Consider the following 27,071-nt stretch of genomic DNA (forward strand, 5'->3'; position numbering starts at 1 on the left):
GCTTGCTGTTAGACAAGAAGCTTCTACCACACACAGCAGGAGCTTCATCCAGGGCACTGTCCCCCTGCTAGCAACCTGAATGAGTTTTATGGCAAAGAATGCACAAGATGGCAAACTTTCAGATAGTTTGACTTTTTACTGCCTTCCAGAAGGCACTAGTTCTATCTATGCAAAGAGGGAACATCTGAAAAATAGGCCAAAGGTAGGAGGCTTAGTGCTGAAAATGGCTTGGGGAAGTACATAAGGAAGCATATAATCTAGTTCTACTGGAAAGTCAGGAACCACGAAAATCTGTAATGATCTCATATTGTATCTCACTTCTGGAGTATTTCAGGACCAAGAGAAAGGCTGTTCTGACAGTGAAAACACAAGGAACATGACTAACAACTTCAACTACCACAGCATTTGATTTCAATCAGGGGGTTGCAGCTACAGCCTTTCAGGAAATGGAGACACCTCATGTCCACAGGTAACAGTGTGACAATTCACTTCTACTTGGCAGAATACAGTCTCACTAAACCCTCTGGACTGCCGTGTAGCTGAAGGTAACTTGTAGCATCCACAGCATGAGGTACAATCAATGCTGCTCTAAACTCATTCCAAATCTGGACATCATCTCTAGACTGGATGGGCAGCTTGACTGAGGAGGCAGATTCCTCACATAAAATAGTGGAACAACGATGATCATCCTGAGCAGTTGCTGCCCACGGTCTGCGTGATTTCCTGAGGTCCGTAGCCTCAGGACGCTATTGGACCAGACAACACGCCCAGCAGCAAAGCAAGTTTCCAGTATTTTGTTTTTCTATGCCAGCAGGGATCTATGTTGGATTGACTCCTTGAAGAACGCATCTTGAATTACAGTTATCCTTTGACCAGCCACCCATTTCTCACGTTGCTCATTAGAGCAATCAGCACAAAGCTTCAAAGCTTTCTCCATTGGTGATTGTCATGGTTTAGGCCTGATTGGCAGCCAACCACAATGCAGCACCTCTCTCTCCCTTCCCCTCCGGCAATGAGAAGGGACAGAGAGCCAGGCTTGGGGGCTGAGATAGGACTGGGATGGGGGAAAATCCCCCTTTTATGATCACGAGCAAAAGGCAGACTCGTTAGGGGAAGAAAAAAAGAACATACATTTATTACAGACACTAACAACACTTAACAGAGTAGGACAGTGAGAAGCATTGCCCCATCTTGAGAACACCTTCCCCCCACCCCTCCCTTCTTCCCGGGCTCAGCTCTGCTCCCGATATCTCTGCCTCCTCCCCCAGTGGCGCAGGGGCAGGGAATGGGGGGTGCAGTCAGCGCTGCCACTTCCTTCATGTTCGGTGAGGGGAGTGTCCAAAACTTGTTCCTCCTGCTCCATCGTGGTCTCCCTCTCACAGGAGACAGTCCTCCACAAACTTTCTGCAACATGAATTCCTCCCATGGGCTGCAGCGTTCCCCACACTGCTCCGTCATGGGTCACTAACTTCCTCCGACTGGATTCTCTCCCACGGCTGCAGCCCTTCCCGAGCTGCTCCGGTGTGGGACTCCCCCGCATGCTGCAATCCTCCCAGTGCTGAATTACAGCAGCGGGGCTACCTTTTCCCACGAGACCCCGGCCTTCTTCGGGCACAGAACCTTGATCATCCGAGCGGGAACGACAGGCCACAAATCAATGTCTGCTCCACCGTAGATCTTCATGGGTGGCAGGGGGGACCACCCTGCTGTCTCACCACAGGATACAGGGGGGTCTCTGCTCCGGCACACCTCCCCCCTCCTTTCTTCCTCCACTGACCTTGGTGTTCATGCAGCTGCAGCAACTCCTCCTCACCAGTCCCACTGCCCGTCACCACGTCCCTTCTTAAATACGTTATCGCAGAGGCGCAGCCGATTGGCTCAATTTCCCAAACAGAAGTGGAGCTGACGTGGAACTGGGGGAGCTTCGAGAAGCTTCTCACAGGGGGCTGCCCCGATAGCCCCCTCCCCTGCCACCAAAAAACTCCACCACTCACTCAACCCAGGACAGTGATTTAACATCTCTGAGTATTCTTCAGCTATGTAGGTATGTCCATTTTTGACCCAAAGAGGAATACACAACAGGACAACTTCTGTTCACTTTGAAATGGCTTGTGTTACACAGAGGCTGCATGCTGTAGGCTGATGAAGGAATTTGTTAGGCAATCGTGCTAACTGTACTTTTATCATGAGGTTTGGAGAGCTGTCCAGGAACAAGACATTGGCAGCGAAGACCAGAATGGCCAAGGGTAGTAAGGGCTGAGATGTGATAATGTGTTCCATTATCTGGGTAGGGCATTAGTTTAGCAGGAGTCAGAAGAGCATCCCTGCTCCTGTAAGGCAAGCATGGAATATGTTATAGCACAAAAGGGAACCTTTAACCATTACAGAATGATTTCATAGTTTTTCTTGTCCTCATCTTGCTTTACTGACTTTGTTGGTCCAGTTCTGAAAACTTGTCATCATATATATATATATATTTTTTTTTTACAGTCTCTAAACACTCTTGGCATGTATTTATCTAAATTTTGGCCACTAAAAAATCCTAGCAGGGCTGTGCTGCCTTCTCAAGGCATTTTGCTGGCTGAGGTCTTGAATGTTGGGAGCTCTCCTTTAATACTAGTCTGATAAGAATTCTGCTTTATCTGATAGCTTGCATTAGAATTAGGGTAATTCATAAGGAATATACAGTAGGTTTTTAAGAACTATTTTCTCCATAAGGAGTAACCCACATGTGATGGGCTGCCTGGCTGAGGAGCAGATTACCAATGTAATGTGCCATATTCAAATACTTTTCTAAGAACACGGAGTCCGAGCGGAGACCTCCTGCCAAGAAAATCAGTATTTCCCTCTCCAAACCACAGTATGCCATTTGGACAGAATTTTTGGAAAAGTCATCTAGAAATAGTTCTAAAGATGTATCATTTCTGTTTGCCAACATGTAAACATGGTGAAGAAATGAAAAGGTCCAGGTACCATCCGGCTATGCTTTTCATCCAGGTATATCTACTCACATATGGAAAGGGCAGCACAGAACCTAGATTTGAGCTGGATGGGAGACTGAAAACTAAGCAACAGCATCCCCATTTCAAAACCAAACCCAACAGCTATATCATAATCTGTATCTTCCTTGTCATGTGCTCCTGGTGCCAACTTTGATACAAAGAGCTTGCTATTTGTTTTTGTCCCCGATAACTCACTATTAGCACAGTCAAAAAGATAAAACACAGACCCAGGCAGTTTAACACAACTGACAGCAGAGGGGCTCACTTGCTCTCCAGAACTAATTTTCCTCTTACCTGTCTTGGGCACAGCAGATAAGTTTTAGTAATATATTCTCCAAGAATTAGGTACTAAAGCTACTACTGATGAAAACTTAATTCTTGATGTAGGACCTTGAAAGAGAATGCTACTACCTAACAGATTTCTACTTTATCTACTTGCCTTTCATGCTTACACACATGACCCACAGGAGGCGAACCACAGAAAATGTGTTTTACGTTAACTCGGTCTAGACCATATTTTCCATTTTATTTTTAATTTAAAAATAAAGACAGATTCTCTGCTGACAATTGAACAGGCATAACCCTGACAAATGCATCATTTCTTCCCTTGGTGATGAAATAAGCAGTTTTGATCCAAAAGATTATTCTAACCAGAAAAAGTTTATTGTAGCATCTAGCAACAAAAAAAAAAAAAAAGAAAAAAAAAAAAAAAAAAAGAAAAAACCAATGCAGATTTCTCAATAGTCTGTCAGTCAGTGCAGCTTGTATCCTGAGCATCTAGGAAAGTCCTCTATACCAACAAAGGGCTCTAAATCCAGCTCAACTGCTCTGGCAGTTCCCTGTTTTTTGGCATCAACATCCAGACGAGCTGATTCCCTATTTTGTGTCCCTGCCGATGTCATTTAAGCAAATACTTTTTGTCTGATACAAGACACAAGCATTATCATATTTCTTAAGCTTTAAACTCCAGATCATATTGTGTTCCCCAGCTGGCACATACAAAAATATAATGCGGGTTATGGCTGGTTTTGAACTCGTTCTTTTTTTTAAAACTTCGCTGAAGTTTTTTCCTCAGAAAACCTTACACCCCCTCATCCAATCCTCAAGTGAAAAGTTTCAAGTTCATACTGCTCAAGTAACAAAAAGATGATTAAGCTTCAGGGAGGGAAAACACATACACATGAAGTAATGGCTCAGGAATTTCACCCCAAGATAACTCCAAAAACTCTTTAGAGAACTAGCAAAGAGGCCTTTAAGTATGTTTGTCAGTCTATTGTACTGACAGATAAACCCCACAATAAATATAAAATAACAAGCTTCAGAATTTCAGGTGTGTATTAAGCTATTTACAGATGGGCAAGTCCTGCAGGTACTACCCAAGACTACATCAGACGAAAATTTGAATACCTGATAAATTACTATTCTAACTCATTTTATCAGGTTACCTGACAAAAATGCAGCATGAAATAAAACTTGTCAGAAAACAACTTATAATTTATATTTCAATATTAATGCAATGATTATACTTCTCAAAATGTATCTGCATTAGTGTCAAATCTGTGATAAACCAATGGTTTATTTTTTCAAGCAGATGTGCCATAGCAGTTTGGTGATTAAAGACTCTTCCACAATTGTATAAACATCCTCAAACTTTTGAACGCTGCATTAGAGGAGAGTGTCAGGCTTAAACACGGACATTAAACCTCCACAGCTCACATTCTAGTTCGTATTAGCCTACCCTCTCCTTCATCACTCACAAGAAAACTCCAGGCAGTAAACAAATACATAGCAACAGGAGTCCTCACTGCAGTGCTAGAGGGTAACACTGGTCCTTTGAGAGACAGAGGTTTAGTATCTTCTAAGCTTCCCTAAACCGTTTTCACTTTTCTATAAATAAAGCTGCTTATCACTGTACTTAAGCTTCAGGAACTTTAATTAGACCAGGAATTCCTTTAATGATTAGATAAATACTGGTGTTGCAATGGATTGGTAACAGTCTGAAACAAAAACAAAAGGATCTCTCCTCCTTTTTCCTCTTTACTCTTAGTTGGGAAAGTAACCATTGTCAAATAAAAAAAGAAAAAAAAATAAAGAAAAGCCTCCTTTCAAAAGCAGGTTTTCAGCTTCTAAGTGGAGGGGAAATAATTATATACCTCAGCACACCCTGCAAGTAACAATTCCAACTCTGCCTTGCACTTAAGGCTTAAAAATCACAGAAGTACTAAACTTCAAAGGAAAGCGTACACCACATAAATTCAAAATGTGAGACTCCCCAGCTACTCTAGAGGAGAAAAGCAGACTTCTGAAGTGTCCCAAGCTCAAACATTACAACAGCAAGACAAAGATTTACATCTGTAAAAACGTCAAAGTTAGAGCACTCATTGACAAAAGTTAACTACTTAATACCCCTTCTAGAGTGTTTATTAATGAAGCCCTGTTTGTCTGACCTTGAACTGTTGCTGGATTATTGCACTTGCCTGCAGCAGTAGTTGTTTCCAGAGAAGCTGCTGGGCAGCTGTGAGATCTGCCAGGAGGACAGGGTGTCACATTCTTACTCATTGTGTTTATTCACTAGCACAGGCCAACTTTCCAGAGACACAAAAACTGCTGCGATTTGACAGCGGCTATTTACTGCTTTGCAAACTTGGCTAGGTGACCAAAGTTACTTTTAAAGTGTGTAATCAATATGCAGATCTATTTTAAAAGCTCTGCCACAATTAGCACTTAAAAACCACACAGTTTTACACTAGTTGGGTCAAATTAATTTTATTATGCTCCATGATGAATTGCCACCAGTGCAACATCCTATTGACTGTACATTTCAAAAATTCACATACTAAAAATTTCAGTTCGATAAATGGAAAACTGAATGATTGAGAAGTTCTTACGGATTTCATACGTACAAGTGGCTAGCTGATATTGTCTATGCACATAGAGTGTTGAGATACAAAAGCCTCATGCTAGTTTGTTAATTGCTAAGGCTATCTGGACAGTCATTTAACCAGAATATGTAAGAGAGGCCTTCATTACAATGTTTAGCAACAATGCACCAGTATCATGAAATGTTATCTTCTGCTCATAGTGCAAGTGGTGGAGTGCTGAAGCATGCAGTTATGACTAACTTAACTGCCATTGCAGTCTTTATGCCTGAAATTTATCATGTACAAACACTACTTTAAAGTAAATATTAACCTGGACACCACAGAATGTGAGTGTACTTTTTGTACGAAGAAATAGAAAACCCAAAAGCTTTCTTTGGCCATTATCTACAAATCAATGTTTTATTCAATACGGTAACTTCAGAGCTCCCAAAACCTGGAACAGAAATTTGATTAATGAACTGTGATGCTTAATTATTAACTATATTACAGAAATTCCAATTGTGGGAACATAACAGCTAAACATATCTAGTAAGTAGCATGTTAGGAACACCTCTAGGCCTCATCTGCTTAATTTTAAAATGCCCTATATGCAATAAAAAATAAAGGAGCAATGCCAGAAGTTATATGAAAGCCATATAAATATTTTCCTTATAGAGGAGTTCTCAACTCCACTGCCATTAGCTACCCCAGGCTGCACTTGCACTTGATTCAATGCTCAAGCCATTACAGCAGCAAAGCTAGAAAGAAGTGTTTCTAGCAGCAGAGGGCAACGCAAAAGTTACTGCAGGAAGGTAAGACCACTGGGAAATTTTTTTCCTCAAGTTATGTGCTTAAATTACTCTTGGAAGGGAGTTAACATCCTCTGAATAATTTAACTACAACCTTACCTCCCACTACTTTTCAGCAACTTTCCTTTCTTCTCATGTGACTAAATTAATTCGCTAAAGACTAGGTTATAACTGGGTTAGAAATCCAAGCCGTATCATGCAGGTCCAGCCTGTCAAGATCAGGTCAACACCGGGTTTCAGTCAATACAACTCTGATAACTTAAATTTAGTTTGATAGCTTGACTACAGTCAAAGAGCCAGGACACTATGCATTAACTACATGCCAAATATGACTGACTTAACTAAACATTCTGTGTCAGATAATGTGGTTTTTAAAAAGATTTTCTACCTGAAAGTTACAGTAAGTACAGTAATTAATGCTGCAGATATTAAATACCCACATAGCATAGATTAGTGTTTTGTAATAGGCAGATATGCCAATGTTTACTGCACTACAAAGCACAACTTATATAAATGTGCAAGCTGTGAAATAAGAATCCCATTTTCTGTCCACTTATTCAACTACTATCTTGTGAATTGGGTTCTTGATCTTCATCACAACCCTTGGTCTTAAAGCCAACAATAGAATATTGCCACAAAGTTCAGTACTTATTCAAAGTGTATATCTGAGTTAATGGTTTTCCAACTTCACAAATGTAGGATTGGTGCTTCAGCATTTGTTGTGTACCATAACGCAAAGACTGCAAAGAAATACCACTTATGTTTACTTTATTAGTACACCAATGTCCTACAAATTTTAAAAAGTAATTAAACATTATTGAAGCAAGCATTAAATGCAGCCCTTCAGCCTGAAAACCACATAAAATTGATTTTAAGAATAAACCAAACTGTAGCAATTGCCAGCCTCCAGTATAACCCCCAGTAATTTTCACTTTTTCATTCTGAAAGTAAGAACTGGGAAAGACAAAAAAAAAAAAAAAAAGACTGAACTTGTCTGCATCAAAGTTGCCTTTACCACTATTACAATGTAAAGCCACCCTGTTTAACTTCAGATAGAGAGGTCCCTAATTGAAGGGTTTCATTACTACTGCTGTTCAATAGCAGTCAGTATTGCTACAGTTAGGGCAAGGTAATCTTCACAACTAGCTGTGCATTTCTGCAGTGATTTTGTTTTATATAAAGCATACTGCTAAGATTTGAACTGCAATGTTGTGATGTATTTGAAACCATGCAATAGTATAAACCAGCCTCAACATTCATGTAGCACTGCATTTGAAATGAAGGGGCTAAATAAACTAAGAGCTGCATCACTTAAAGAAACATAGTGCTATACTAGGTTTTAATAAGAAAATTTAGATACAGAAAAAGTAGGGTATGAAAATAGTGTTTTCCTTCTTGCATTATAGCTAAATTACATTAAGGTTTTTGTCAGTCTCACATATTACATTTAAACTCCCTTATTGATGGAATGGAAAGTATTCACATGTACATGATCATCCAGGTGTAAACTTGCACACATTAACAGGGAGTAGCTTTGTAGAGGATTATGACAAACCTTTACAGATTAAATGAGGTATTGCACAGATTAATAAAAAAGCAAAAGGCAACAAAAATATACAGCAAATTGGTAGAACATTTACATGATAATTTTACAGAATCCATAGACAGAAAGTAGTGTTTAGTATATCATTCACCTTAAAAAATATATATATATAATAATATATGATCAATCATCCCATTCGTCATCATCCTCAAAGTCTTCTTCATCATCTTCATCCTCATCTTCATCTGTGAGACAAAAAAGGCAAGTCACTTGCACGCACTGAATTAACATGACAAAAGTGTTATTGATTTCTCCCACACCTTTCTGAAAACAGAACAATCAGCTCAAGGAGGTCACGACAATACATGTGGTAATACTCTATTTTAAGATTTCTAGACATGACATTCAGTTTGGATAGATACTGGCTGAAAGTTAAATCTAATTTGTTTCCTTTCTCACTCCTTTCCTCAGGTAGGAAAATTGTATCTTGTTTTCTGCCAGGAGATAAAGAATCAAAAGCTCTCATTTAAACACTACTTATTATTCTTTCTCAGAGAACGTGAGAGTGGCCAGCTTGCTCCAGACTGGCTTTTAAACTTCAAGGACAGATTAATTTCTGAAATGTAAGACCTGCTTCCCCATGTTTACTATATAATGGGATTTCTGTTTATAGTACAAGCAGATAAAAAAAAAAGTGAGCTAAAGACTGTTGTGGCTATTAAAATATTCTAAACTGTGTAACGCCTGTCAACTGCAACATCAATGTTTGTTGTTAGCTTTATTCAGCCTTCCACTATTTTTATAAGTATAATGATTCAAAAATTCTTTAGGCAAGAGCATTTCCTTCCCTATGAAAATGATATATATTTAGCACTCTTCCGGTGTTTAATTTATGTAAAGAACCAAAATTGGAGATTACAACATAGGGCAGCAAATCAACAAACCCTACTGCACTTAGTCTAATGGGCTGCAAACTGCAGGTACAGTTTTGGTATCAAGGCAAGGTCTGGAAGAAAAGTATATCAAAGCCTAAACAAAAGAGATGTAAACAAACAGCTGCACTGCAGCTACTGAAATGCATTTATTACAAGCTGCTATTTGAGAAATGCAAATCCTCTTGCAGCCTTATTTCTTCCAAGCACTGAAATGCGACAAGTTGATTCAGTATCAGTGCAGGACTAGTCAAGTAACACTAGCCATCTGATTATTATCCATCAGGTGGCATCCAAAGCACACTGGAAGCCAGTTTCAAGAGCATGAATCTTTTCAAGAGCTTCGGCTTCTAGAAACAGAAAGCATTAAAAACTTTCCTCCCAAAATATTTTGACAACTTACTTCATCAGACATCTAGTGGATAAAAATAAGTCAGTTAACAACAACAACAAAATATCCTTATAAGGATGTTAACCCTGATTAGCAATTTTTACTTCAGTATTACTGCAAACTACTATAACGCCAGTAATTCAAAGTAGCATGAAGTAACCATTCAACCCATCACTAGGAATCTGCCCAGGGCATTCTGTATTGGGCTGCATGTTTAAATCCATGTTTTTTTCCAACAATATTTTATGTTGAATAGAAATGTTAACTCTTGAACACCTGACATAGCGAGGTGAGAAAAATTCCATCAGACTGACCTGAAGAATGAATGGCTTTGCTCCTTTTCTGCATAACTTCCATTAATGCACCCACAATTCCTGAGGTGGGTGCAGGTGTAGGTGGTGCACTCTCCTGACCATCAGATACCTTGGGAAAAAAAGATACATTCAAAAGATGCAATTAGCAAAACAGAAGCTGTGTTTAAGACAAAATTCCTTATAAGATTAATGAGTTTATTTTCACCCAGAAGGAAGAGTGAAACTGCAGTTTGTTTCTTTAGTTCAAGTTTTAATTTAGGAAAAAGTCAACCTCCCTTTTTCCATAGAGCACCACTGTAGTTAGTCCGTCCTTTAGATTAAATATTTCAGCTCTGACTATGATGAAATGAGCGCACAGCTAAAGGAAAGCTCCTAAATATGGCTGTACAGGCCTGACTTGTGTGGCTGCACAATAAGTATTTATCTTATCCTTAGTAAACGCCACAAAATATTTTTGCTTGTTTGGGTTTGTTAACCAGGTCTGCTTTCAGTTGATAAACCCTTCGTAAAGTAATAGACTTAGATACTGCACACATGCAATGACAAATAAATATTAACATGCCATCACACTCTTTAGATCAGAAGCCTCAAGTGCAGAAGAGCGGCAAAACAGAAAGATACCTAGAGTCAAAATTATTTTTAAGATATTCAGTGACATCAAGAAGAAATAGTAATAAATAGCCTGAGCTACAGCAGGAACAATACAGGCATCCCTCACAGGCTGCACTTTTCCAGATGCAGGCAGCCACCTTCTTATAAGCCACAATGTTTGCAGAGCACAGGTCCATTTTAAGATGGGAAAAAAATAAAAATTAAAAAAATAAAGAAAAAAAAAATCTAGTGTTTGCCTCATTCATCCCCTGCAGTTGTTTAGACAACTTTACTGACGTATTCAGACCAGCCATCTGTCACAGTTCTTGCAAAAGTTCTTTACTGCCACAATACTGTGCTATCATCATTGTAGGATTTATGCTTAAAGCTTTACTGAAAAGTGAGAAATTGGTTTGAAACAATAATAATTTCATACACCAATACTCATCTACAGCAAATATGTGTTCTATGCGTTTTCTCAGTACTACTGTTTAAAGCATCACTTCAAAAACTCTAAAAGTTTAGATCCAGCCCAAAACAGAGCCACAGTTTTCACAATTCACACTTCAATACTGCAGCCATTTGCAAGCCCCAAGGGGACATAGGTGAGAAGCAGCTTTTACTCACGGATTTCAGCTGTATACCCTGTCGTATCTGGTCTAACAGTGCATCCCTTCCTGAGCAGGACACTGGTCGACTGTTCTGTTCCACTTTCTTTAACTGAGCTCCTTCTCTGATTTGATCCAAGAGTGCTGCTTTGTTCCCTGCAGGAACCGGAAGCTGGTGATCAACCTCTGAAGGAAGGCCTGGTGGTGGAGGAGGACCTGGAGGGGGAGGAGGAGGAGGAGGTGGTGGAGGAACAGATGACCCACTCGTGGGTGGTGGCGGTGGTGGAGGAGGGCCAGATGGTGCAGATGATGAATGCACTGGTGGTGGTGGAGGATACATCCTGTTTGGAGGAGGTGGGGGCACTGTTGCACCAGGTCTAGATGGAGGTGGGGGTGGAGGTGCTGCTGTGGGAGCTCTTGAAGGAGGAGGAGGTGGTGCCCCTCGGCCCCTAGCAGGGGGAGGAGGAGGGCCCGAGCTATGGGGAGGTGGTGGTGGAGGTGGAGGGGGTCCTCCTCTGCACGGTGGTGGTGGAGGTGGAGCTGAAATGAAACAAAACAATTTACAATTACATGCTGCGCAATACCCATAAGTCTTTCAAAGGCTATTGGAAAAAGAAAAAAGGCTTTGCTTTGCTTTTTGCAAGGATCTCTGTGCCTGGGCAAATCTTACCAATTCTGGATTAAGTTAACTGTAGCTGGATGTAAGATATGCTTATATGAATGCAAACCAAGCTGAATATAGCCCCTATGTCTGTTGTGTATCTGTAAAAGAACACTGCAGGAAACAAGTACAATACGTAAAAAGACTAATGAAAGTCACAAAACAAACTTGGTCATTAATTTTGTTTTGTTCCTATGTTAGTAATTTTCTCCATAATCCAAGTGTATCTTAAGTCAGTGTTTCAATTTCTCATGACAAAATGCAGAAAAAAATTCAAAAGAATCCACTAAAATTTTGTTGAGCTAGGACAGACGGCAAGAAAAACAGGTTTTAGAAAACACAGTGAAATACAGAATTTCCACTTTATAATCTATCCCTTATCTTATTAGGGAATTACAGAGGCAAGTATTTTTTTAGCAACATCATCCAGTAACAAAAAAACTTAATAGTGCATTACGATGCAGGGTAAACTGAATCTTAGCCCGTTTTACTGAAAATGAGTTCCAACAATATCTTTATCAGGACAGTAGAAAGGAAACAACTTCAGGGTCACCTCAATGAACAGCATCACTTCTATATGAAGTGGCCTTTGAATGTACTTGCTCTGCTAATGGCATTTTAAACAGCACCGTTTCATTTCCTCTTCCATTAAGCATCTAATGGCTTATGGTACTTTAAGTTGTGTGGTTGTTGCACGTAACTACATAATAACCCAGGTGCCATCATATAACTAAGAAAACTCACATTTGATTTCATATGCTTTCATAATGAAAAAGGTATTACACTCAAGAAGATACTTCTTTATATCTTCTGTTATCTCCTTCCTGTTACATGCTGAGAAAGAAGTCTGTCTGCACTGAAATACAGAGGGGACATCCCTAAAAAAGGGATTTTGGGGAAGTAGGAGACACTAGTGGCTCAGTGCCTCCTGCCTGCTCACCTTAGAGAAACATACCCCTCCTAAAATTATGTGTTATGTTCTTAAGTTCCACAAACTGCTCTGTTTTTTTGCATCGTTTCAAAAGGACAACATGGGGAGAATCTCCTCTCAAACTTCATATATTTTCCAAGAGAGATACTGCCAGCATTCTTGATTTTAAAAAACCCCACCACTTTTTGGCTGACATGACTGTAGTTTCCTCTTCAGCCATTGGAGGCCAGTATTTTCAAACAGAACTTACTCAGCAAGCCCTACAGACAGCTCTTCTCTATTACTGAAAAGATATACAACATAGTCATGCTCCCGAGTCTGTGGTGTCTGAAGATTTTGAACACAGGCTTTAAGTTTTCCTGCAGGGAAGGGGTTTATTTGCATCACTCCTAAAGAGAGATATGCCACATCCAATCTGTGGAAAGAGTTCAGGAGTTTTTATAAGGCTTGCTTGCACTCAAAGTGCAACGAGGGAAAAGGAACAAGGAAGGAGCACCATTACCTCATCCTTTCTCCCTTACCCCCCCAAACAGATGGTACAAGCAAAGCAAGAAAATAATTTTTTTTTTTTTTTTTATAAATGCACATTGATCTGAACACTGCTATTAACAAAAAGTTTGTAAAATCTTCTATTGATGGTATTGTCTAAAAAAACCCAACCAACAGTACCAAAACTAGAGAAAGTGCAGGAAAAATAGGGAAGTAACTTCTATCTAAGCAGAATAATGTGTCTGTAACTCTTTAGTCAGCATCCTATCAGGGTGAATATGCAGGCACAGAAATTCTTGCAATAAACACAGAAAAATGTGTTTCAGTTGAGAAAGAACACTTCAAACAGTAGTCAAGCCTACACATCAAGTAACATAACTGCGGATAAACTATTCCAGTATTTCAGTGGGTTTATCTACCTCTATCAAAAAGCACAGAGGTAGATTATTATCATGCATGTTAAAGATGAGGCAGCTTTTCTTTCAATTGCACACATGCAAGTGGCTGTAACGTGAAGTTATAACACATACGTAATAGAAAAATAGGCATTTTTAAAGTATTTTAAGCTAGTCATAAGACTCCAAGGCAAGTCTTCTCAATCCAATTTTATGGTCAGCAGTCTGGGATCAACAACTCCGTAAACATTTAAACAGAGTTAAGATTATATAAAGAAACTGACAGATTTCTTCCTGAGGAAAAAAAAAAATAACAACTGAAACTTTGCTTGCAATTTAACTAAGAAGTTTGACTATAATTTTTAGTATTGCAGTCAAACAGATGTAGACTAAGGCTTCTCATCTAGGAAAGAAATCACACAGCAGCATGAATACTTTGAAGCATATGCTTAGATGCCAGCTCAAATACATACCGCTCCACCGTGGGGGACCTAAGGAACAAATGTAACAAGTCATTGTACCCTGAATCTGTATCTCTTCAATCAACTCCAACAATTTATTCAGTAGTTTCAAACTGCTATGATTTCAATGGCATTTATATCCTATTTCTCTTGAGAAAAGTTCTAGGCAAATTTTTGGAAGTTTTACATTGGCAGTGTAATTTTCAGACTGACTTGTTATGTTCCACGAGATAATGCATCAGCTAAGATCACATTTACAGGTTAGGAAGGAAATGGCTTATTTGAGAATTTTCTTGCCACAGAAGCCTCCTCAAAACTACCAATTTGTAGCTTAAATTAGAAAAAAAAAATCATATAAAATTTGCAGGTGTCTATCTGTTATAAGGCTCATTACACAGTGAGGCCAGGGTAAACAGGCACCATATGTACCTGTGTCAGCCATGTAGTACTACTACAACTGACAACGACTATATGGCTTCTAAGATTTTAATTTCTTCGTAAGATTGAGATTATAAATAAATATGCAACAGACACAATCTGAAAAATCTACACTGAACATATTGCATAGCTTTGTAGTCAGATTTACTGGAAATTACTCAACTGACACAGATAAGATTCTTATTCTTTAGAGAACAAGTACTATTATGGGTCATGCATGAACATTTTTACATAGCGTACAGTGTACAGAAACATTATGAAATCCAGTGCAACTGCAGTGACATGAAGTCCAGAGAACAGAATAAAAAATTGCTCATGATCAACAGCTTCTACTTTTATCCTTAAGGCAAAAAATGCCCTGCTGATTTTTACGTGGAAATAAAAGGAATCCCACCTTGCCTGCGCAGTTCATTTTTAACGGCTTCCACACCTCCTGTTTTTTCAATGAAATCATATATGGCCTTTGAAGTTTCTTTGTCTTTTAGTTGAGCTTCTGAAATTCCACACAGATCAAACAGGTTTTTCAGTTCTGGGTCTAAGTTGTTCACCTGCAAGTCAGACAGATTAAAGTAGGTTGAAACAGAAGATTATTTTTTTTTTAAATATCATTTGTATTAGAAAAAACTCACAAACTATGTAGTTAAAAGGAATAGCAAGGCCAAGTACATGTGTCTCTGGGTTGACTTTTCAGTCAGAGAGAACTATTTTAGGAGAGGTACCTTGCACAAAAACTTAAATTTTGCATCTTTTCCATCAATCCTGGGTCCCTCCTATTCCCTTCTACTCCAACATCTATGTTTGCATCATATTATAAAAATAACAATGTAATGATTTTGATGTACAGTTAATTTTTTATTTAATGTCAGTCTTCACAACCTGCATTAAAATGCCTCAAAAGCTTTTAATCATTCAGTGTCTTGAATATTTTATTAAATTACTTACATCAAAACCTGTGTTTGGATCCCAACCAACATGCCCAATGTGCCTAAAAAAAAAAAAAAAAAAACCACAACAGAAAAGTCCATTTAATCAGCATAAAAATGACCTTGCTAACTAAAATAACAGGACAGCAAGAAACTGGAGATTACTACCAGCTTCTGCCTCCAGTCTCATTAAGACACTAAGCAATTCTTATTCTTCAGTGCCCCACTTGAGAACAGTGTTAAAACTCCCATTTTTTGTCTTGCATCTAAAACACTCAGTGGAAAAGTCATTAGCCACTTAGGTTATGGTCTGTAGCAAAACATGAAGGACCCGTGCCACCCTGTGGTGCGTATGGATGGCGATGGAAGGACTGAGCAGAGATCAAGGGAGTTTAGCCTTTATATAGTAACTGGACTTGGAGCTACTGCCAAGGTCAGCGTCATGCAGCTAGAAATCTTCCTCCTCCCTGTCATGACTGTTCTCCCATCACCCTCCTCCCATTCACTTCTCTCAAGGAAAAGTCAGGCCTGTTTTCAGTTGCCATCTTCCTAGGCTTCCGGCAGCCATTTCACGTGGCTACTGAAGTATTATTTTATGTGATGCTATAATCCCCTAAAAAGGCAGAAGAGTTTGTGCCCCTCCAAGCTACTTCATGCAACAACTGTTGGCTACAGAAGACAGAACCATAATGTTACCAGCACTCCATGTTTTGGGTTTCTTTTTGCCAGTGGCCAGTTGTAGAAACTCAGTGCAGCCCTCAAAGTCCAGCTCAGTTTGAAAAATACCAGACAAGCTGTTAGTAGCCAACAGAGTTTAGGCTAAGCTTGTCAAATTACAAGGACTATGTTGCTGTCCTTATAAGGTGCCTAGCGCAGCAGACCCTGCATTCTTGCTTGGGTCTGTTAGTACCACCAACAGCACAAGCTTTCTTAATGAGTGTACTGAAGGCTCAATGGTCAGTTTTGGTCTTGGTGTAACTAAGACTGGTTAACTACTTAGTCTGAGGGGTAAGAAGAAAACATCTGGTTTAAAATGGCATTGTTACAGAAAAAGCAAGAAAAGAAAGCCCCTTGTTTTGCTTAAATATTTAAATGCCTTTCACTATCAAAGTATGGAATGATTTATTGATTACAGAATTCTGTACAGCTTGCTTCGTATAACTAGACATGCATTTCCCAACACAGTCCAATATTCAACTGTAATGTATTAACTGGCATGTGTAAATTGACAGAAATTTACCAGCCAATACAATCTTACCCGCATATTTCTGCCTATCTGTGCAACTCAGGATGCTCTTTTAAGAGGTTGTGAGCATACAGTTCAGAATTTAGTGCACTTAATTGATACTGATGTTTATACAGAGTAGTGTTAGTATTATTTCTCATTTATTTTTCATCCCTCAGAGTAAAATAAGTTACTTGTACACACTGACTACAACACATGCGTTTTCAGAGGTCTTTTCAATGAAAATGCATACTTACCAGGTAACTTCAACTCTTATGCTACTTAAAAGGATCTATACAGAAATGTTATATTAATGTTGATTTTGATTTTTTTTTTTCCTCAGAACACTGGAAGTCCACATCTGTCTAACAGCAGGCATTTAGAAATTTTATCTACTGATGGCAACTTTGATTTTGCATAAACAGTGACAGTGTTGGTCTTCACCTGTATCACAGCTCAAATTATACACAAGTTATCTTACTGGCAAATTTTCCTAACAATACCAAACACCAGTTTCCATATGTTTGTACAAAACGAGCAATTAAAGTATTTTACACAGTAAGATGACACATAGTTACACTACAGGAAAGTTAACTAGAGATTAAACTGAACAAAATAGACTTTCAATCTTCTTTTGCAAAGGTTCACCATTTACAATTTAATGTTACATTTAATAAAACTTGAATGTATCTTTGGTTTGAATTTCATTAAATATTTTATCATCTTATTCTCATCTTTTCTAGGTCAGAATCTGACAGACATTATAAACAAAAACACAAATTAATTTTATATGTATGCTGCTGCACAACCCCTTCCACAAATTCTGATCAGAGGTAAGACACACTAATGCAAATCATTATTTGCAATTTTGTCTGTGCATGAAGTCTGCATTAGTAGAGCAGCAACAGTGACCAGCTACCAATCATTCTTCAATTTTCTTTGTCTCACTTTTCCTTCTTTTCCTGTATTTTTCAGTTTAAGTGACACAAATAGATGCAGCACTTCACTGGTACTCAGATCAGAAAGAACGTGGTTGGTATCTGAATTGTCTAAGCACAATCTGGTTAGGGAAGCATTTTAGCCCATCTCTCCTTTTACCTTCTGTCCACTATTCCGTTCTACAGAGCACTCTCAAACCACTGTGCAGTAACATTACTGTAACTGGTAATACCAGCATTACTTTTATGGAGTTTTATTCTGGGAAACCACATCAGTGAAGTGATGTAAAATAATGGTTCAAAAGAACAAGACATTTGCTTGGCATGTAAACCTCGAGCTGGTTTTCTAATACTTCATGGAAACTTATCTTTCCTGTAACTAGCTCAAGCTCTTGAAATTCCTGTTGCTTTAGCAAATAAAGTACATTTATTTTAAAAGGCAGAAGGATTAAACTACCAAATTGTAGTTCAGGAAGACAGTAGTTAATTCAGTAGTGACTAAAACAAAGTGTCATGAAAGTGAAGCTTAAAATGATACATCATAACTATCCTAAAAGATTGAAGATAAGTAAGAAATGGTATTACAAAAAAACCAACCCAGTCCTAAGAGGTGTATACATGCATGCTGTACTTTCATCACAAGATAGGGTGTTAGCCCACATATCAGAATAAATCTGTAAACAAAAGCCAGAGATTAAAAAAAAGGCTGTGTCACTTCTGCTGTTATGACAAGTCAGGACCTGCATGTATATTTTGCGTGACAAAGCAGAGATAAGGAGGCACAGCTGTAAGAGTAACAGTGTTTGAATTGACCATTGACACTGAATATGAGCCTGCACTGAGCTGACTACTTCAATAAGGCATCTCTATGCAGCTAGATGGTTTTCTAAGCTGTTTTAGGATAGCAAGTTACTTTTTGTTTAGAGCTGCAGACAACTCCTCACCTGTGTAGAAGCTAACTTGCTTTTAAACCTTGCAGCATTCCAGCTAGCATTTGTTGTAGTTCAGGTTACACACAACAGTCACACATTCAAGTCTTGAGCATATGCAAGTGTAATTGACCCCCAAAACCCCCTGAAACCCCAACCAAAAAAAAAACCAAAACCCACCCACAAAAAGCCAAACACAAACTCAAAAAACTGCTTACTGGAAATTAGATGGCGTTCCAATATCTGCTTTTGTCAATCTTCTCTTTTTAGTTTTTCCTTTCTTCTTTTCTTTGGTATATGAAATATTGTTGACTTGTGGAGTATAAAATCTATTAGTTGTTATTTCTGGGTTTTTGATATCAACAGTTGCCATTGGTAGATTTGGGCCTGTGAAGGTAAAGTATACAATTTTTACTATTGTGTTTCAACAAAGCCCTATTTTTCTGAGTGGTAAAATTATCTGAGTGGTAAAATACTTGTACTGTAGCCATAGCCCTACATGCCACGTGCATCAGGCTATCCTGCTGGGTTGTAGATGTCATATACATAGACTAAGTTATTTGCTGAAGAAAAAAAAAAATGTTGCTAAAGCAGAGCAATGGCAGAAAAGTTTTCTAAACTAGAATTTGTTTTTTTTTGTAAATTTGGAAAAGAAAGCAATTTTTAAGTAAAGAGTTCTGTGCACAGAACATATAGAATAAGACACACTGAGGTACAGCATAGATACAATCCTAGACAAGATCAAAGAATTGAGTGCCATAAATAGTAATACCCAGCACACCATTATCTTGGAAGCACAGCAAACTGATCTTAAAGGAGAGGGAACCTTTGCTTAATAAGCCCCAAGTGGGAATGTTTTCTGCCAACACACACAGAACCTGAACATCACAAGAACTTCAGAAGGCTGCTCTGGACACACTAGTGTCTTTAAATACAGGACAATATATATGGAACTATTCAAGATTTCTTATGTCTTACACCTTGACAGGTTTAAAAATAACTGAAATCCCAGATAAGAAAGAGCTTGAAGAGTAGTGAAAGTAAAAACAGCACCAGAAATACAAATTAAACACTGAAATTATGAATAATGTTCTCAAACCCCATTCTTCATTATAAACAATTAGGAATTATTATGCTAGTTATTTAAATTGCATCTGAATTATACTCCTGCCAATTTTAGCATTTTAATACTATGTTACTCGTGTAATACTATCATGCTTTTCACACAGGTTTTTTTTTTTTTTAGTTTAACAGAAGATAACTTGACATAAGCAAGTGATTAGTACTTAAATACTAAGAGATAACTTATTCCTTTTTCATATATATATATATGTATGTATGTATACACAAACATGTATTTTTAAAGAAAACTATAAAGAGGATAAGTAATTTCAGTTTTGGAAGAATGGGATTAAGCAGTCAATTTAAGACCAGTTTGGCCAGAAATAGTCTGAAAACATCCTCCACTTGCCTGGGAGTTACTACCCAATGGTTAGCAAACCAATTAAAGCAAGACTAATGCATCCAGTCTTACTGGGCAGATGATAAAACACTCTAATTAGACTTTGATAAATCTGAACCTTATTTTGACACTATTTTTTCATAACTGCATTTTGTATGGATAATTCGAAGTTCTACAGGCATTCAGAAAGGACCAAGATGACTTAGGTTTCACAGTCCAAAGTCCAATTCAGAAAGCAGAAGCAGACAATACAATGGGAAACATTGCCAACACTTGTAGTTTAAATATCTCTGTGGGAAGCACCTAGTACTGGCCAGAACAAGCAACAAGAACAGAAACACAACACAGGGCTAGACAAAACTCTTCTAAAAACATATGACAACTCCTACATTCCTACAGGAGTCTTAAAGGTCAAGATTGAAGACTTCATTGAAACTGCAGGAAGAATTGTTTCTAAATTGTTTTCTGCTACGCAGAAATGCTTTGATCTAGAAACGTTATGATCTAGACAGCTATCATTTGGAAATACCAAAGCACAAACTGACCACACACAACTATGCAAAACAATTTGCATTGTTAAAGTTCCACTTAAAGTGAAAATAAACTCCTAAAATGTTTTTTTGGTTTTGTAGCTAATGAAATTAAGACTGTAATTTTCAATTCATCCCGAAGATTTAACTTAACTCCACTTATTAAGTTTTGGGTTGATGATATTTGAAGATTAGTGAATTTAATGCTAACTTTAACCACCCGTTGTATTTTCTCTATTATATCCTCTCTATTTTCACCTATTACACCGATATTTTCAGTTTCAACAGCTGTACTGACCTTCAGAAAGAAACACGTACTTTTGCAACACTAGGAAGTTTGTGATATTCTTACGATTCCTAACAGTCCTTGAAAATGCACCTTTTGGCATGTAAAATCCTGAACTAACCACACATGGTTTTAACCAGTAAAGCAGCAGCCATTTCCAAACCGAAGTTTTATTCAGCTGAGTTCAAATTAAGGACTGATAGCCCAATTCCTCAATATTAATAATATTCATACAAGTGATCAGAGTAAAGTTTAGGGATGAAAATTTTTCTTACCACCAAGTTTAGACATTAGATGTCCATGAGGGATAAAAGAACCTTGGAAAGAACTGTACTCTTCTAGAACTGCCATATTTATATCCAGTAAAATTTTTCCCATCATAAGACATGGACCTTCCCCATCAAGTATAGACAGCTCAATAAATGAAGACAAGAGAGGCATATAGAGCTCATCATTAGGAAGTACCTGACAGTACAGTGGCCTTAAGTATCCACTGCTATCAGTATCTGTGCCATCTTCAGAAGGGGCTCCAGAAAATGTAGTACAAAACATTTGGAATTGTTAATTCTATGAAATGCTCTGTACTTTATTTAGAACCTCTCTAGGCATCTGCCCTAGACTACAGACAGCCCTACAATAAATGCCAACTGTTCTACTTAACAGCTGAAACAAAATTCTGCCACGTGGTTCTTAAAGGTTCCCTCAAAACCTAATTGTCTCACAAATCCTTGTTTCATCCAGAACTTCGCTGAGGTCAGTTCAACTACAGTAACTCTTTTTTATTTGCATAGACATACCTAGCTATTACAAATGAATAGAACATAAATCCTGTGAAATTACAGACTAATACATTTTACATAACTGTTAATGCCAATTTGATTTTAATCTCGCAATTCTGAAACAACAACAAAAATCTTAAATCTGTGCCATTGAAAACATCATACAGAAAGACAGAATTCTTCTTCCATGCAGCTTCAGCATATGCAGAAAATCCAGACAAACAAGCCCTACTAAAACAAAATTCCCCACAGTATTTCAAGCACGGATCATGTGAGTACAAAAGTGTGACTGTTCTTCTTTTTCAGTTTTAAAGGTCATTATTCACCGATACTCGGTACAAAAAAAGCAGGTGTCCTTTTTTTTTTTTTCCCCCAATAGAATTTCACACTGCATATGGAGAGTAAAACAAAGACCAGCTGATATTACAACAGTTTTTTCCTAGTTACACGCTGATAGTACATATCTGCTCTAGTCTGAATTCCACATACTTAAACGCAGAGGCTATAACCCATGCCCCGAGCATGGCCCACCTGTAACTACAGAGGACATGAACACACCCAACTCTCTGCCAGCAGAGAAGACAGGCGCTACAGAATTTGACAGAATCAAAAAAAGGAAGATAGACAGGTCATGAAAGAGTACATGAGCTCCCAGTGAAACAGTTTACTAAAAAAGCAGAGATGCACAGAGCTTGGACTAGTGATTATAAACCTAAAACACTGGTCATAAACCTCTGTGTCCCACAGAATATTCAAGAGAAAGGCATATGATCAATGGATGCAAGTTTAGTATGTGGTATTTTTTCTCAAAAAAAAATGTTGTTGCCTGAGGTCTAATAGGATTAATTATGAGAGTATTTGAAGCACAGAAGTTTTTGCACATTTAAGTTTTCTGAAGTATTATTCCACTCACAGATAGCACCCTAGACAAAACAAATTGTGTTACTGTGAGGAGAAGCAAATGTTGGTCAAGATGCAGAACAGTTAACCTTCTGAAAGCTCAGAGAAGCTGGTAAGACAATCCTGGATGGTATTAGTATAATTGTTTGAAAACTAAACAACCCAGTCACCGTTGTAGGAATCGATACTAAAAATGCCTGGCCTAAACTGATGATTGTCTGAACTTCCTCAAAACTGAATGTTTAAGAAAGAGTAATTTTTTGAGAAGTATTCCACATGAGGGAGGCCTTATCTGCATATAAGAGGTATCAGTAGTTCCCCTAATTCAGGGCTAGTTAAGGATTGCCTATTTTGGTGACCCACCAAGATGCTTGCATGTCTTGGTTAGTACAAATTTAAGACCATCTCCTCAGGCCATAAGGGGACCTCAGATGATCAGCTGACTATATCCTTGCTCAAGCAGCAAACTAACACATATAGTGATATGATCTATCTGGATCACCAACAGCAATATCACAGGAGAAATCACTTTTTAATTTCAGTATGAATTCAGAACTACAATGACCCCAAACTTGCTATTCATTGATGTACATTTTTCACTTGATTTTACAATCAGATGGTAAAAAAAAAATCTGGATCAAATTAATACATAGTTTTGACTCCTTACATCAATTTAATGAGGGGATCTCCTGAGGAACATGTATCTTCATGACAGCGAGATATATTCTTGAGAGGCAAACAGATTCAAATAATTCTTCATGCAAAGAAGTTTCACATTGACAAGCATGATATATGACCAAAAGGCTATGTTACACAGTAAGCTGGATACACAATTGAAATTTTATGGATGTTTTATGTTATCTGTCATCATTATGCCTGCCTTCAGACAAACAGGCTTTTAATTTCAGCAAGGTTCTATATAGTGATCCTATATATGCATATTCTGAAGACCAAGCAGCAACTGAAAGGTACAAAGTTTTCTTCTTAGTTTAAGCTGAAGGGTCTCTGTGCTATTTGCAAAAAAACCATGCTCCTCCAAAAGCATTCTTTACAAATGCCAGCTAAGCCACAAATCTTTCAAGCTACAACTAGACAAATGCCAAACAACAGAAACAAAACAAATATACTAACCCCCAGAATAAGGGCTGGAGTACCTGCCTCACGAGGACAGGCTGAGAGAGAGTTGGGGTTGCTTAGGCTAGAGAAGAGAAGGCTTTGGTGAGACCTTACAGTGGCCTTCCAGTACTTAAAGGGGGCCTACAGGAAAGGTGGGGAGGGACTCTATCAGAGAGTGCAGTGATAGGACAAGGGGTAATGGTTTTAAACTGAAAGAGAGTAGATTTAGATTAGACATAAGGAAGAAATCCTGTATTATGAGGGCGATGGGACATGGGAACAGGTTGCCCAGATGGGTTGTGGCTGCCCCCTCCCTGGAAGGGTTCAAGGCCAGGTTGGACGGGGCTTTGAGCAACCTGGTCTAGTGGAAGGTGTCCCTGCCCATGGCAGGGGGGTTGGAACTAGATGATCTTTAAGATCCCTTCCAACCCAAACCATTCTATGATTCATATGATTCTATGAGTAAGAGTTTACTGCTTTTGCCATGACTCTCCTGAACAAGTTCAAAACAAAGCTATGCAAAAAACAGTAAATAACAGCAGTAAAAAAAAAAAAATAAAATGCAGTGATTCATGCAAAAAGCTTACCATTTGGTGGGTCTCGTCTTTTTTCTGTTGAAAAAGAAAAAGAGCTATTTATTCATAGGTATCACAGGAAGAATGATTTCTAAATTTTATTTTCTAGTGAAGCTTTCAATGATCTTGAATTCAAACTTAAGAATCTATTAATATCCTTAAAGCCTACTTGTGCAATTGAAAAAAAGCTTTACAGACCAATAAAACCCCAATCTTAGATAAGAAGCAGTGATTTCAAGGAGCAAACAGAGTAGGAGCATAAGGAAATAGCTACTGAGTTGGTTTCAGACATTTTGACTCCAAAGTAAGGTGAAATAATCAAAAAGCAGCTGTTTTGGTACAACCATTCAAAGCAAAATTTTTGAAGCATTATGCTTTCTGATTTCTACTGAATTAGACTGTTCCTTCACTTCTATTTGAAATATAATTGGCACTTTCATAGTGTTGATCTCCCACAAAACCTAAAATACATTATAATTATTTTTGATTTTATGCAAAGAAAATAGGACATAGAGGGGCAAGACACTTCACCTATGCTACCCAACAGGTAACTGAACAATATGGAACAGAAGTAGAATCTCCTTAGTACTAATCTGATACTCTATTCACAATGCCAAACTGTTTCACAGACCACAAAGAATTTGGCTTGATGATTTAAAATGAAGTTGTAAACATTTCACACCCCAGTATTCTCAGGCTATAATATTAAATCATCCTTTAAAGAAGATTTCCCTCACTTACTATTAATTCCTATTCACCACAAATAATATTTTCCTACCCGGCAACCATCCTTCAGAACCCCCAGTACACAGCTACAGTATTTGTGCACCTATACACACACTCTTAAGAATCGTGGATTTAGCAGTATCTATATAGGCAAGCAGTTTGTCATCTCACCACACCAAAAAACATGGCTCTATAAGGAAGGCTGTACATCCCTCCATTTCAGATCTGGAGTATCTGAAGTCTAACAGGGACTCCCAACAGTTTTGTAATAAGAATTTGTAACAGACATTTCACTTTCCAGCAAGCCCCAGAAAAACTGTTAACTTAACAAATCATAGCTCCAGAAACAAAAATGTAAGAAGGGGCCTCCACGGATGGTGTTAACCTTGGCCTGGAACTATTTTTAAAAATCTACAATCTTAAGTGTACAAGTCAAGCCAGACTTGTATCAGTCAGCTGATCTTCAGGTAGGAATAAAGAAGCTGTCAAGGTAATCAAATCTTTTGAGGAAGGTGGCCAAAATCTCTTGAGAATCAACTTTTGCTGAGCAAACCTCCTAAAGACAGACAGTTGCCTCTTAGCTCGCAGCAGGTTAGTTTTAGGCACAGAGATGGAGAACCTCTGCAAAGGTGACTCAGCAAAAGGCATCAGGTCTGAGGAAGAGTTAAAAAAAAAAAAAAGTATAAAAAGCTCTTTTTGGCCAAATACTGCGCTTTTTCTTCCTAGAATATTCAGTTTAAGAAACCACTCATGTTGTACTGCCAAAAAAAAAAAAAAAAAAAAAACAAACAAAAAACCAACAAAAAAACCCACAAAACAAAAAAAACAAAGCCCATGAAAAAAAAACCAAAAACAACTCAAACCCAAACTCAACTTTTGGAACATAATTAGTTTTATTCAACAACTCAGAGACAGCAAAGGAGAGTGCAGGACTGAAAGTCATTTGGCACAGAATGGGAAGCTGGCAAAAGTAGGAGATATTCATAGGAAGTGTTAAGTGGCCTTATGCCAAATCATGGGAAGCCATTACAATTTTCATTAGAAGAGTTCAAGAGAAAAGACAGTGGAAAGCAAAGCAAGACATTTTAAAGGCTTCATGTAATTTTTTTCTGTGTATATAAAAGATTAATTTGTGGCCCAAAGATCCTAGATCTTTTTTGCTGCTGTTCCCACTGCTAACTAGAAAATATGAACTCCTGCTTTGCAGTGCAAATGGCCTGACTGGAGAGTGGTGGATTACTCCTTTTCTGAAGGTGGAGATGCCTACTGATCCAAAACAGATCAACTTCACCAGCTGCCTACATTCAAAAAAACACTGGGTCCTTCAATAAGTATTCCTGGAAACAAGAATGATCTCTACTGAGACTTGAATCCAATGCAAGCTGAGCACTTCAGAGATGCTCTTGTCTCCCAAGAAGCAAAACCAGAAGCTGTGACCAAAGACCAAAAAAACCCTAAAACTCTCCACATTAAGTATCCAGCCTGAAGCTTGTGAAGTGCATTAGGAAGGGCATCAGGAGCTAAAAGCTTGTGGAGGAAAAAGGCAGCTTTCAGAGAGGACTAACAGAGCTCCCACCCATGAGCTACAAGAGGTCCATAAAAATTATTTAAGATGCCTCTTACTTCAGAAAGGCAGTTAAGAACAAGGTTCTGTTCTACAAGTCTCTGCTGCCCGTTTATGGCTGAGTGCTAAGCATGTGGAGAGGACACGTGTGTGTGTGTACATTAACTTTTCTGAGGCAAGATAATAAAAATAAAAACTAATGGCACCGATGTGCAAGAATACTGAAAGTGAAGAATGCACAACACTGACAAGCACTGAGAAGAGAAACACTATGTTCACCTCGCTTACCAGGGGAACTATTTGGGATCAGTTTAAGTAGTAAATGGAGAGATTATTTAAGTAAACCCACCAGAGAAATTAACCAAATATAGTAATTTCTTCCTAAGGTTAAAAATTTAATTTACTTTAAAAATAATAAAAAAACCCCAGAACGTAGCTAGATGAAAGCCAGCCTGATATTAATAAGATTAAAAGAACACATCAATAATTCTTTCTCTGCCTTTCTCCCTTATTCTGTTCTCTATTAGATACTTTGTACATTTGCAAGCTTTTGTACATTCTCTATTTGGAGCCAAACTTTCACCTCTGGAATTCCAGATGCACTTACTCCGGAATTGTCTGTATACTGAAGTGCATTTCATGCCGAGTAAGGAAGAGCAGAATACTGTTGCCTATTCTTGCAGCTGTTAGAC

General features: G+C 38.2%; 1 protein-coding gene across 2 annotated transcripts in view; it reads right to left on the bottom strand.

Annotated features, from left to right (window-relative positions):
- Window positions 1-1,941: 1,941 nt before the first annotated feature.
- Window positions 1,942-27,071, bottom strand: part of WASL (WASP like actin nucleation promoting factor) — a 56,170-nt gene continuing 31,040 nt past the window's right edge. Inside the window, exons 5-12 of one of the 2 annotated variants that reach the window (XM_042792426.1) lie at window positions 24,102-24,125; window positions 18,660-18,828; window positions 15,369-15,411; window positions 14,821-14,974; window positions 11,071-11,591; window positions 9,853-9,961; window positions 8,367-8,460; window positions 1,942-2,330 (exon numbers count right to left, since the gene is read on the bottom strand). In XM_042792426.1, the coding sequence (XP_042648360.1) occupies window positions 8,399-8,460; window positions 9,853-9,961; window positions 11,071-11,591; window positions 14,821-14,974; window positions 15,369-15,411; window positions 18,660-18,828; window positions 24,102-24,125 (1,082 nt within the window). In that variant the 3' untranslated portion in view covers window positions 1,942-2,330; window positions 8,367-8,398. Of the gene's footprint in view, window positions 2,331-5,752; window positions 8,461-9,852; window positions 9,962-11,070; window positions 11,592-14,820; window positions 14,975-15,368; window positions 15,412-18,659; window positions 18,829-24,101; window positions 24,126-27,071 lie in introns of those variants that run through there. The other variant, XM_042792425.1, reaches the window with a different exon arrangement.

Source organism: Tyto alba, unplaced genomic scaffold (assembly GCF_018691265.1).
Source record: "Tyto alba isolate M040663 unplaced genomic scaffold, T.alba_DEE_v4.0 Super-Scaffold_2, whole genome shotgun sequence".
NCBI lineage: Eukaryota > Metazoa > Chordata > Aves > Strigiformes > Tytonidae > Tyto > Tyto alba.